Consider the following 14,074-nt stretch of genomic DNA (forward strand, 5'->3'; position numbering starts at 1 on the left):
AGATCAAAATGACCTGAGAACAACAAAAGTTGCCAGATTAATCAAGGGTGCAATGAGACTAAGGGCTACCTTTTAAACGATAATCATAGTCATATGACTGATCCTTTTATCCATGTTGTTTTAATTGTATATTGCATGTATTCTGTTGCTATGGCTGTCAGCTATGCAAATAAAGTTTATTGATTGATATTTAAAGTATTGGGTTGGATCCAGATTGGGTTAGAGCCACGTCCTTCAGCATGCAAAATGACATTTTCTGATTTCTTAGATCCCTACATGAGAAAACTGAACTAAAATTCAGAGGTGTGCTTCTGCATGTGTTGCACACAGTCTTGAACCATGTTTTCTGTTAGCTTTTTCTCAGCAGTTCATACAAAAGTGCCACTGGTAGAATATATTCAGCTACTGCATCTCTTGACCCAACCTAATTAGGATACTAAAAATCAAATTATGGATCTAGCGCTCAGGCCTTCTAGAACTGCGAGCCACAAGCAGCTTAAAATAATTTACCCAGGGAATTAGGATTCTTCTTCAGACAAGCTTTTAGCCCCTGTGTTGTATCTTTGTGTGTAGCTCTTGTATAGCACTGACTGCCATGATAGAAAAGCATTTTATAAATTTTTTTAATAATAACAATAAAGCACAATACCTGAAAAATGAGAATAGCAGCAGTTGCTGACATTTAACATTTTCTTTAGTCCTTCTTGTACTTAGCTTGGTACACAACCATGTCAATTCTTGGTCATTACAACAACTTCTTCTTTGCTGCCCACTTGCTCGATATTGCTATGGGTTTTAAGACTTTGCGTACCATCCTGTCTTCTGTAACCCACAACGGCAAACAGGTGAGTTACTGGTAACATAATTTCTTTTCAAATGAATTACTCTCCTGCTGGTGTGGGGAACATCTGGCTCACCAGGCGATGCTGAACTGCAACTTCCACCTTCCTTGTCATTAGCCATGTTGGCTAAACCAATGGAAACTGTTAATTCAGCAACGTCTGGAGGGCCAAAGGTTCCCCATCCCTCCTCTACTGAGAAATAATACTGATGCTGGAATACAATTAGTACATGGAACAACTGAAAACATTAATATTGTCTTCAAGTACATCATTAAAAACAGAGTTGCTGCAAATAATGTAGAAGTGCACAACGGTCAAGTTTGAGGAATGTTATACATAATTAACAACCTCATGGGATGCATCTCCGATTGTATTGTACCATTCAGACTGCAGATGAGACAAATCCAATCAACAATTTGAATGATTCCCTCTGTTTGTAAAAAAAACTCCCTGTAAAAAGAAAAAAATCTAGAAGCCCCAGAGAGAATGTTATGGCTTGGCCACCTCTTACATGCTGGAGTGGCTGAGGAAACCCAGCTAGATGGTGGGGTATAAATTATTATTATTATTATTATTATTATTATTATTATTATTATTATGCTGCCTTTGAATATGCTTGAAAAGTTGTTCCCCCGTCCCAGAGGGAGTACTCAGATATTTACATTCTACAGTCCAACGACAGATTCATCATGTATGGCTACATGTCATATGTTTTATACAGTATCTTAATTTCAGAATGGTGGTATGGTATGTTAGATTGAACAATTTTCTTTTTCATAATTGTGTGATAGAGATTATGTATGATCGCATGCACACACGAAATATAAAAACAGATGTCAATAGATTAATGCTGTTTCCAGGGGAACAGGCAGTTTTCTCTGTACAATATGTGAACCTTGTCTGCTTTTTAAAACAAGCACTATACCACATTCCTTTCACTTGATTTAGTGTCTTCCATACTAACATTTGTCCAGATCCACTTCCAGTCGTGTTTTTAAAAGGTGAATCCTCATGATTTCCTTCTAGTTGGGGATGCAGATTCAAATAGGCATCCTAGTAAAAGCAACACAGTGCAGATAGACAGCTCTGCCAGGGTAGTGAGAGGGCTTACTGCCTGTGTTTTCTCTGTTCAAGGTAAATTTCTGGGCTTTTATGTGAATTTGATAGGGATGTTTGGGAAACATTTTTTTGGGGGGGGAATAGTGGGGTGCTCAAGCATCTCTTTCTATGGCTATCATCATGAAAAACAAGGCCTGATGGGGTGATTCAGTCCACAAAAACAAGTACACAACTTCACAACACATGGAGCAATTTGAACCACATATAAAAACTGGCTGAGGAATGGCTGTAGGAATACTACAGTCTGTGCCCTCAAACCTTGTTTGTCTCAATATATTTTTCACGAAATACAGCATTCATAATACAGTCATACCTCGGTTTAAGTATGCCTCGGTTTGAGTACTTTCCGTTTAAGTACTCCGCAGACCCATCTGGAACAGATTAATCCACTTTCAATGGGAAAATTCGCTTCAGGTTAAGCATGCTTCAGTTTAAGTACTCCGTGGAGCGTCTGGAACAGATTAATCCACTTTCCATTACTTTCAATGGGAAAGTTCGCTTCAGGTTAAGTATGCTTCATGTTAAGTACAGACTTCCGAAACCAATTGTGTACTTAAACCGAGGTACCACTGTACTCTTGTCACAATTCTAGGCCATCACAGGCCAAATTCAACAAAGTGGCCCCAGTAGCAGAAGCCTCTCTGCAAGGACTTCTGCTAGCACAACGGGGTTCACCCCATCTCCTCCCCCGCACCCCACCTCAGTGGTTCTGGGGCTTCAGGGGAATCTGCAGAACAACATGAAGAGAAGGGAGGTTGTTTCATCTAGGAAAGAGAAATTATTGTGTAGACACAACAATTGTTTTTGTGTGATACTGATCCTCTCCGTGATTTTTGAATACTTTATTGTCTAGAAATTTTAGTTCATATATATATATATTAGTGAGTGAGATTTTAATCCCTGATTGCTATTTTTCCTCATGTGATACTTTATTTTGGATAGCTTGTTTTGACTGTTGGACTCTTGGCTGTAGTGGTATACCTTTACACGGTTGTGGCATTCAACTTCTTCCGCAAATTTTATAACAAGAGTGAAGATGAAGATGAGCCAGACATGAAGTGTGATGACATGATGACTGTAAGTACCAGGACATCATGGTAATTTTTTTAAACTCAGAAATGTTACTGTGTGGGTAAAAGTACTATATGGATGTTTTTATACACACATTAAAAAACACATCAAAGTGAATATTATATCTTTTTACCTATTAGATTTATGTACCACCCTTCATCACAAGATCATAGGGTGGCTTACAAGCTAAAAATGCAAATCACAAATAAAGTTAAAACTAAAACAACAAATTAACCCCCCGCCTTCTCACAAACATATTTAAAAGGCTGTAGAATGTTAATCAGCCAATCAGTCATTTTAAATCTTGTATACAGGCATTTTAATAATAAAAACCATGGCCCTAAAGTGCCCAATTTAAAGTGAACAGAGATTAGTATTCAGAACCTAAAGAGAAATCAATATACTTGAAAGTTTTGTTTGGATGTTTCTTGATATTATACCAAAATGTGTGTATAATAATTTTCTCAAGGCCACTTTACTATTGTTGCTTCAAATTAAACACAGCTGTATTGATTTTATACACAATTTTTGCAACATTTTTAACTTGGTGTCTTCTTTGAGACTTCTGGAGCCCGTCTTTCAGAGGTTGGACCGTCCCTATAGAAGAGTCTGTTTACAAACTCATAGGAGGAGGAATGAAGGATTTCAAATGTTCTTCACTGTCCACCAGAGAACATGAGAACTGATTTGGGGGGCATTATCTACTAGGAAGTTTTCCTTAGCAAGACCAATCTAAATGAATGAATACTGTGCGAAGCAGAGGACCCAATGATTAGGTGGTTTTCATATGTTTGGGAACCAATGTGACAGGGACTTTGGCAGTTGTAAATCCCCTGAAGTCATTATGTCAGATGATTGACTATTGAGTGTCAAAGTTGGCCCATGAGTGAGTTGGGAAGGTAAGGATCTGGCCCACTGGGCTGAAAAGCTTCCCCACTTGCTATATAACAGGCTTCCTCAACCTCAGCCCTCCAGATGTTTTTGGCATACAACTCCCATGATCCCTAGCTAGGACCAGTGGTCAGGGATGCTGGGAATTGTAGTCTCAAAACATCTGGAGGGCCGAGGTTGAGGAAGCCTGCTATAGAACATGATATAAAATGTAACAGCTGTTTAAAAAATTGTACTTTTTACTCTTATAATTCAAAGCAGTTGAATTCTCTGTCATGAAATGTAACAAATTTTTTTTTCTAGTGTTACCTCTTCCACATGTATGTGGGTGTAAGAGCAGGTGGAGGCATTGGAGATGAAATTGAAGACCCTGCAGGAGACCCTTATGAGATGTATCGAATTGTTTTTGATATCACGTTTTTCTTCTTTGTCATTGTCATCCTACTGGCCATCATTCAAGGTATGTTGAATGTGACGTGCTATTGGCATGCTATATATATTCAATATATGTAGAGTTAAAGAGTAAGTTTAGAAAAGGAAAGTGTCCGGATCTGTTTCCAGTGTGTAAACAAAGAAATGCAAAATATAAGGATTCTTATCCACATTGACCAGTACTATAGCTTTACTGCTGTGCTGCTGATAATGAGTTTCATCTGGTTTGTTTCCTACTTCTCAGTACAGTGTAACTGTAAAATTTCAAATGTTTTAAGGCAGATATCCATGTATTAGAAATCTCCATTTACAGAAAGTATGATTGGTACTCACTTGAAGTATAGAACTCTGCTGGCATTATGGGCTGGTGTCAGGGACTGGCAAGGCTCCAAAGAGTGTGTGGCAGAGGCAGGGAACCAGGGGAGTGACCCAGAAGAGGGGACCAGTTATTTATGGGGTGTGACACTACCTACAGGGCAGAAGCCGAAGAAAGGGGGATAGTCGGGGCAGACTGAGATGGAGAAAGGCAGACCTCTTCCCTGTTGCTGCAACTGCTCCATAGGGCTCAGACCTGTGGACAGCTGCCTAGAGGCTATAGGAGTCTGCACTTGTCTGTATCTGGAGAACCGTGGGAGCTGCTGTTAAGTGTTTCTCTTAATTATCAAATGTGTGCCTTCCTTGTAGGGCATTCTCTCGAGGGTGGGAGGGGTTGGGGCAGAAGGTAGGAAGAACCAGTTCCTGCTACATGTGGAAGTGGAATGTTTGGCTACTGAAGGGATCCCTAGTTCCAGGACCCTGTGGGCAGAGGTGAAAGCGACACCTCTTTAAAGGACAATAGCCTGTGTGGGACCTGACTGAGGGGTTTCAAATGGCAGTCTCTGCAAGGCAGGGAGGACTTTCTGGAGGCCCGGGTAGAAAAGTAGTGAACTACTGGAGGACAGTTGAATGTAGCCCCTCTTGGGAATCATTTAACAAGAAGGTGAGTTGAGGGAGAGTCTGAGTGATATAGTACATATCTTCTATATATGAATATATCCATAGATGCACCTCCTATAAGTAAATGTATTGACAGACACACTGGGCATTTGTTCCTTTACAGTCCTTTAAGAAACACAATTAGTTAATTGAAAAGAAAGACATGTATTTTAAACAACACCACTATAATATTAAAGGGTATAAATGCTGCAAATGTTCTTTTTTTATAAAAATGTGAGCTGTTATACATTACTTCCATTCCATTCAATAATAGGTCTGATTATTGATGCCTTTGGTGAATTAAGAGACCAGCAAGAGCAGGTGAAAGAAGATATGGAGGTATTGATAAATGTTTTTATTTATTCATTTCTCCATTTTATAAAATGTATACAACCACTTGATCGTTTAAAAAAGAAACCCTCAAAGTGATGAAGTCAACAAGCATATTTTTGTAAATTTGATTTCGGTAAGATATTATACCCAATTACTGATAGGAATCTAGGCTAATTCATTATGGCTTAACCTTCTGTTTTATTTCTAGACCAAATGTTTTATTTGTGGAATTGGTAATGACTATTTTGACACAACCCCCCATGGATTTGAAATGCATACTTTACAAGAGCACAACTTGGCCAACTACCTGTGAGTATATGCACATTCTTTCTTTTTTAAATACAAACATCTAATGGACTTTTAGCACTAGCCTACTATGTAACCCAGGTATCCCCAAACTTCAGCCCTCCAGATGCTTTGGACTACAATTCCCATCATCCCTGTCCACTGGTCTTGTTAGCTAGGGATCATGGGAGTTGTAGACCAAAACATCTGGAGGGCCGCAGATTGGGGATGCCTGGTGTAACCCAATGCATGTCTACTCTGAAGTAAGCCTTTCTGAATTCAATGGTGCTTCCTCCCACTGAAGCATGTACAAGATTCGAAGTGTGAGCAGATATGATTGCAACCTTAATCTCTGAAACTCATTCAGTCTCCTCAGCACTGTGGTTACTGATCCAAGACTCAGGAAATTATTCATGTGCAGGTGAAAACTATGTGAACAGCTAGAGCTTTTTGTTTACATTTTCTCCATGGTAAATCTCGCTACTAAAGCCCCTTTGAGATAGGGATCTGTCAAAGCCTTGCTTTGTAAAGTACCATGGACATAATTCTGCATCATCATAATCATTAATAAGAAGTTGAATATGAAGTAATGAATAGCCAAGGCTTAACCTATCTGTATTTGATCTTATTTTTAAAATTTTTAAGCTGCTTTGAATGATTAGTCATAACCAGAAATAAAATATTGCAGAAAGTAGCTAGATCAACTTCTTTAGGAGTGGAAGCTTCTCCAATAAGAAGACATCAAAGGATATTTTGACTGAGTTTCTAATTCAAGACCTGTTCCTCCCTTGGATTTCCAAATATAATTTATTGGCATATGTGTATAGTTACATAAAATTAGATATGGTATTGTCAGTAATTCAAAAGACAGAATACCTGCAAAAGGAAAAGTAGCACTCTAAAGTTTTCAGAAAGGAGAGCACATGGTGAGGCCAGCCAGAGTCTCCATGTAAAAATTCATACTAATCTGTATCCATGTTCTGGTTATTTAGACTGTGAAAGAGAAATACAGTCCTGACGGCAAAACAAATTTGGTTTTTTTGTGGGTTATTTTTTTTAAAGAGAAACATCCAACAAATGTTTCATTTTCTACCCACAATTTCCCCCCTCCTTTTGTGTCTGTTTCTTGGTGCACTTGTCAACATTTTTTGGATTGTGAACTGGCAGGCACACATTTATATTTACCTAAATACAGTATTCAGTATAATTTATGTACTTTTACAAAGAGCCAAAAATATTAAATATTGTTGCTACTACACTCGGGTTGCGTATTTCCAACTTAAGAATGCGGCAGACCCGGAAGTGTTTACCAGTACTTCCGGGTTTTGCTGCGCACACATGCGCAGAAACATTCTGCGCGCTTCGTGCCTGAGCAGAAGCACTCTATCTGCGCTTTGCGCATGCTCAAAAGCGCCGCTCTGGATGCATACTTTTCAGGGTGTGAACGGCACCCCAGAACGGATCAGGTATGTATCCAGAGGTATCACTGTACTTTCCCCCTTAAATAGAAATCAGTCTTTCTTTCTTTTTGAGAAACAGAAGCATTACACTACAGTTTAAAACACAAAATGTAGTTTGATATTTTCATTCCAGGTTCTTTCTGATGTACCTCATTAATAAGGATGAAACTGAGCACACTGGACAGGTAAGCATTATATTCATAGGAGCCAACTCCTAGCGACTGAGCCCCTCCTAAAGTATTTGAGGGTGCTGGGCCATTCAAATGGTGTGGATGTGCACCATCATGTGATTGATTATACTGGGTGGGGCTTACTCCCCTCCCCAAATATTTTATTCAAGTTGGCACCCTTGATTACACCATTCATTACTACCCCAACAGTGAACTTGAGGTATGTCTATTACTAAAGCAGAAAATCAGGCCATCCTGATATCTATGCAGCTGGAGGACTTCCTAGATATGCAGAAAAATATCTGCTTGTAAATTTAAAAAGGATGGACCAGTCACTGAAGAATAATGATCCGGGAGGGAGATTAGAGTCCTGTAGTAGGGGCACAGAAGCTGTACTCCTGGGGCTTCTCCTGAGATACTGCTTTAAACTTTCTTTGTCCTGAAATTTTGGTAGGAGCAGGGAAAGAAGGTTGGGCTAGCTGTGGTGGTGTGTGTCCAAACCTCAAGTTTCAAATATTGAAGGGTTTGGACTTGCTTAAAAGCGAACTTGTGGGAGTTCTCATCTTGAGCTAACTCAATGATTTACTCCGTAATTAATATCTTTGAAATCTTGCCCAAATAATTTTTCATGTTTAAATATGCACACATGCTCTGTTAATACAAATCCTATGAGCAAAAACCCTTGATATTGATTTAGTGCTTCCCTCAGGAAAGCTTTTAAAGACTGCTCTGTCAAATGAGCATTTGACACACTTTTCAAACATTTCAAATTTCACTGAAGTTGCAACCCATGCATGAAAGTTACAGGACTTATGCAGCATTCAAGTGAATGTGTGTGCTACAAAATAAATGGCACTAGGTTGACATACACCAATAAATTAAACAGGATTTAACAGATGCTTATTATAACTAACAAAGATGTGAATTAAACTGACATTGACTTTGGAATATATGTGGTGTCAGTGAGACAGACATTATCTGCTGTGAATCTTTTGAAAAAAAGATCTTTCTCATACTTTCAGGAGTCTTATGTATGGAAAATGTACCAAGAAAGATGCTGGGATTTTTTCCCAGCTGGAGACTGCTTCCGTAAACAGTATGAAGATCAACTTGGATAAAATATCAACCAAGAAACAACTGCACTCAAACTTACAAGATTTAGACAAAAATCAAAGTCTTACCATTTCATGGTGTGATATGGTATTATGTATGTTTAATCTTGTGATACAACAAAACTAGTTTAATTTTACAAAGATCCAGCTGGGCTTTTTGCACCTGGCAGAACCAGGCCTTATATTGTCTGGATTTCAGTTTTCTTACTGGAGAAGTACAAAGAAATATACCCTAATTAAACTTTCAAATTCCAGTATTCTAGTTCACGTCATAATTTGTTATTAACCCAACTCCTTAGATAATAAAAAAATAGTTTATTTGAAAGGGCTACATCATTGTTTGTTACATGCACAACATCTGCAACCTAATAACTTGAATGTCAGATGACAAGGCCTCAATTACTGGCTCATATTAGGATCCTAACAATATTTCAAGCAGCTTTATTTCTGACTTCACCATGCCACTTCCTTGTGAGAAGATCCAGAAAGAAAGTTTCGAATTCTTCAGTGCTTAAAACTTTCAAATATTTTACTGTCTAATTAAAGTGCCTTAAATATTTGCAGAGATAGCTATGCAAAAGTTTTTTTTAAGGTGGCATTTTAGATTGACATTTTTGTTAACTGGTTGTGTTGCTTCCCTGTCTTACTGTATGAAATACTTGAAGGTGAGTCATATATTTGTTCCAATAACAGCGTATTAGATGCAGATGGTAAAAAATACACTGTCTCACGATCTTTCACAATTAAATTTTAGGTCAAATAAAAAATGCTTTATGGAACTAAGTAGTTAAGTTGCTATGTTTTTGCATATTTTACTTTAAATAAAACGTGCCCACTGCAATAAAGAATTTACAAAACCAATCTTAATTTTTGTCATTTTTTATGAACAAACTAAAGTCACACCACAACTACAACATACAGTTGCATTCCCCAGCACTGTTTATTTTGCAGCTTTAAGTGAGAAGCTCTTCTACAAAAGAAGCTGAAATTGTCCTGCTGCTATCTGAATTATTTTAAACCATCTGTGCAACATTTTTAATTTACAAGCATTTCAAGAGAATGTCATTATATTTCTTCAGGCAGTGTAATACAGAGAATTCTCTACAAGGTGTCCAGCATATTTGATACTAAGAAACAACAAAAGTTGGACATGTAGCATAATTAAAAATCAAGGTGAAGTTGCTACTTAATTAAATACTTGTAAGCAATTATTCTATACCAGCTACTGTCATGTCAATTTTTCAGTTTACTTGCGTGCCAACCAAAATGTAGCCTTAGGAGATCATGCTGTCTAACCAGTCTTCAAGGTCCTCCTCGGAAATATTTTTGGATGTTGCTTCCTGCTGTTGAGATGCTGAGCAAATTTGTTCAGTTCCATCCAGTTCTAAAAGGTCTGAAGAAATAAAAACAGAACAAAATTTAACTAATTTGTCTGGGGATGATTAGGCAGGCAAATGCTGACAAGCTCCAATAGCAGCAAACCTGAGAGTCAGTTAGGAAGCTGGCTCCATCATCCAGCTTCTAAAGAAAGACAGGCTGGCTGATTTAAAAGCCCCCTGCAAATTAGGAACTTCCAGAAGACAGGAAGAAAGGGTAATAGCTGAAAAGGGGAGCTCCATCCAACAATATGCTGTACCACCCAAATTCCTGAGAAAATGGAAATAATTGGAGGCACTAGCCCTTGTGAAACATGTATTTTCCAGGCTCTGTATGCACTGGGAAGAAAATTTACCACAAAAGTACTGCTTAAGTTTTAAGGTGACTCTCTATGTTTCCTTACTGCCTTCACAATTATAAAATATTCCTTCTTTATCTCCTCCTCCCAAAGAATAAAATAAGATTGAGGGGCTGATGGGTACAGGACTGATACCTAGATGGAAATGACACAGGAAACAGATTGGGACGTGAATTAAGGTTTTTAAAATAGTGGAACTATCTAATAGACAAAGACAGTTAAATCAGCTTTCCCACTGATGTGTGGAGTGTTTCCTAACCAAAGTGCAAACCTTTATTATTATTATTATTATTATTATTATTATTATTATTATTATTATTAAATATTTATATATTATTTATATTCATTTACAACTATAGTGTTAAGTTTATTTACATTGTTGTTTCATTCTTACAAACAGTATTTGCATCAATGTGTAATGCTGGATATGTTTTGCACACTTTATCTTTTAATGTTCCCATAAAGTTTCATTTTTTATGGGAAACAGCCATGACCCTTTGAGAGGTTAAATATGAAAAAATAACATGCATGTTGCCTCTTCTGTCTAAGTGCTGCTCCATTCTGCTTCACTCTGCCATGGTCACCATAACAAAAGCAAGATATCAAGCACACACAAAAAAATCCCACTCTTGATGGGTTGCACCATGGTTTGTCTGGTAGTTACTGGGCAAATTAGAGCAGTGAAACTGAATGCCTATGTTTGGGAGGGAGAACACAAATAGTCACATTTGAGAAACAATCTAACTGTTTTTAGACAGAAAAGCCTTCCTTAACTCACTGCATCAATTCAGTTTACAAATAAATCCTAATACAATCCTACGCGGCAGTTAATCCCTAAAGAGAAGAAATTTAAGAAAAACATTTAAGAAAAATATCCAATTTAAATGTTTAAAATCCAAATTTTATTTTAAAACATCCATTTTGTTTATGCCCCATAATATAGCTCTCAGCTCAGAAAAAAGACAGACTTGTAGAAAGACTACTGTGCTTACCTCTAGGAGTGTGCTGCCCCTTCACACAGGCCCACAGTCATCTTCTACCTCAGTGCTTACTATTGCTTTCTAACCTCTTTATTATATTTATACCCCACTTTTCAGTTAATATCAAAACCCAAAGCAGCTTACAATTAAAATGCACACAAAAGCTACAGCTGTTAAAAGGAATGTGAAGCCACAGAAGCCAAGTTCAGGTACTTCCCTCCTGGAGGGTGAAAAAGGAAGCTGCAGATGGACTTTGACCATGCCCCATGTCACCTGCGTGTTTGTGGAGACTTGACTACAATTGCCTTTCAACTGCTACTTGAGAGCTGCTAGGGCAGACCACTCTTCCAACTCATCTTTGATCTCTGAAGTCTCTGAATGAGTGGTAAGATCACTAGTGCATCTATCTCCCAGTAGACAGACAGTCCAATTTCCAGTGGTGTCATATGCCTGCCTATTTCTATGGATGGTTGTCAGATATGGAGGCTGTCAAACAATATAAAACCACTCGCACATCTCAAATGGTGGCAAGGGATGAAGATTTCTCCCTGCCCGGCAGTTCCTGCACCCTCACTGGGCCTTGTCATATAGCTGAATGAACTCATAGCTGACTGTAAACAAGAGCAAAACTGAAATTTAAAGAAACAAAATAAAACAAATAGGAAAAATCAATGCTTACCATTTATTTCATGAGGCATTTTCAAATCATCCCCAGATACTCTATCACAGGATATTGTTTCCAGTTCAAAGTTTTCAGGATGAATAGGGGCGTCCAACTTCAGGAGTTGATCAAGGTCGTCATCCAAGTGATCCTCTTGCTGTGTAACTGAAGAGCTTTTCTGGAGGGCTTCTGAAGACGATCCAAATCCATCTTTATTAGGCAGCGACAGGTGGCCAACAGAGTCTGCAGAAGGATATGAGTTTGATGCAACTCTATTTTGCCCCATGGTATGCTGTAACGGAGCACTTTTCTTGGGAACTTCACTGCTTTTCAATTTAATTTGAGGGAGTATGGCAGGTGTTGCATCCTAGGACAAGAAGAGAAAAGTAGTGCAATGGCTAATGTTCTTTTTTTAAAAAAAACCAGTCCCTGCACTGTATGGCAATTTTATTTCTGAACACAATTCAACATGCTGGTAGAACCTTATACAGCTAAAGGCCACCCTTTACCATGCCAACCTACTTGGGCCCTGCAGCTGTGCCCTCCACCAAAAGATGTTCAGAGGGTAGCAATGAGAAACCACACTTTTATAGTGGTAGCTCCGAGATTAAGGAATTCTCTCTCTCTAGGGAAGCTTGCCTGTCACTGACTCTGACATCTTTCTGATACCAAGCAAAAATGTTTTAATTTTCATGGATATTTTTGGACAATACTTACTGTATGGTCTGGCTTTTACTAGCTATTTCTGGTGTTCATACTTCTGTTGGCTGAGGGTTGATATTCTTGTTTTTTATTATTTTAGATGGATACGTTCAGTACGTTTGTATTGTTTTATGAGTATCTATGTATATAAAAATGTAGGCATTGTGCACGTGGATGTAACAGCCTTTCTCTGTAACTGCTGAACTGTAATGTAACAAATTTGGCCACATGTTCCATGCCCATCAGGGAGGGATCTGGCATTAAAATTTTTACAAAAAAACCACACCTTTCACACCTAAAATAATGATTAAACACAAAAAAGTGGCGCCCAAATTAGACACCACCACAAGAAGCTCTGAAAACTACAGCAGCATCCAATGGAAAGGCAGATCGCACCCTGCCGCCTCCAAAGCTGCGCCGCCAGATGACACCACAAAATTCCACAGCAACCAACTGAAAACAGTCATTTTGCAGCAACAAGGCCCAGCTTTTTCAATAGGCCGCAGCATTACCAAGCAGGCAAAACTGAGTAGGCCGCGTCATTCAGTAGGCCACAGGCAAAACCAAACAGAATAGGGCCTTTCACAATGGGAGGGCACAGGGATGAGGCACAACAAAGGGAGGGGAAAACATAGCCATGGGGGGGAGGACCCTGAGTCAGCCAAAACAGTGGGGGGGGGGGTTGGGACAGGGAAAACTGAGTAGGCCGCAGCATTGGCCAGTGGGGAAAACTGAGTAGGCCTCACCATTGCCCAGTAGGCCGCAGGCAAAAACAAACAGAATATGGGGCTTTCACAACGTGTGTGTGTGTGTGTGTGTGTGTGTGTGTGTGTGTCACAGGGATGAGGCACAACAAAGGGAGGAGGGGAGGAAGACCCCTGAGTCAAGTCAGCCAAAGCAGTGGGGCGTGGGTTGGGACAGGAAAAACTGAGTAGGCCGCAGCATTGCCCAGCAAGGAAAACTGAGTAGGACTCACCATTGCCCAGTAGGTCGCAGGCAAAAACAAACAAAATATGGGGCTTTCACAACAGGGGGGTGTCACAGGGATGAGGCACAACAAAGGGAGGGGGAAAACACATAGCCATGGGGGGGAGGTAGGACCCTGAGTCAGTGAAAGCAGTGGGGGGTGGGGACATTTTTAGGAACACCCGTGGGTGGGGGAGTCTTATTTTTGAAACTTACAATAGGGGAATCAGAGTTGGGACTTGGCAGTGAGGGGACTCTGAAGGGAGCCTCTGAAGGTAAATTTAACAGGAAAAGGTCCATTTAACACAAATACCCACAGCAACGCGTGGCCGGGCCAGCT

General features: G+C 39.2%; 2 protein-coding genes across 3 annotated transcripts in view; one reads left to right on the forward strand and one right to left on the reverse strand.

Moving 5' to 3' along the window:
* The window catches only part of RYR3 (ryanodine receptor 3), a 264,337-nt gene extending 254,945 nt beyond the window's left edge, over positions 1-9,392 (forward strand). For both annotated transcript variants that reach the window (XM_060273292.1, XM_035110794.2), the window contains 7 exons: positions 699-845; positions 2,904-3,038; positions 4,227-4,383; positions 5,605-5,669; positions 5,872-5,972; positions 7,542-7,593; positions 8,601-9,392. In XM_060273292.1, the coding sequence (XP_060129275.1) occupies positions 699-845; positions 2,904-3,038; positions 4,227-4,383; positions 5,605-5,669; positions 5,872-5,972; positions 7,542-7,593; positions 8,601-8,696 (753 nt within the window). In that variant the 3' untranslated portion in view covers positions 8,697-9,392. The remainder of the gene's footprint in view (positions 1-698; positions 846-2,903; positions 3,039-4,226; positions 4,384-5,604; positions 5,670-5,871; positions 5,973-7,541; positions 7,594-8,600) is intronic.
* Positions 9,393-9,611: 219 nt separating this feature from the next.
* Positions 9,612-14,074, reverse strand: part of AVEN (apoptosis and caspase activation inhibitor) — a 100,851-nt gene continuing 96,388 nt past the window's right edge. Inside the window, exons 5-6 of the mRNA XM_035110782.2 lie at positions 12,085-12,433; positions 9,612-10,083 (exon numbers count right to left, since the gene is read on the reverse strand). Coding sequence (XP_034966673.2) covers positions 9,965-10,083; positions 12,085-12,433 — 468 coding nt within the window. The 3' untranslated portion in view covers positions 9,612-9,964. The remainder of the gene's footprint in view (positions 10,084-12,084; positions 12,434-14,074) is intronic.

This window comes from Zootoca vivipara, chromosome 1 (genome assembly GCF_963506605.1).
Source record: "Zootoca vivipara chromosome 1, rZooViv1.1, whole genome shotgun sequence".
Lineage (NCBI taxonomy): Eukaryota > Metazoa > Chordata > Lepidosauria > Squamata > Lacertidae > Zootoca > Zootoca vivipara.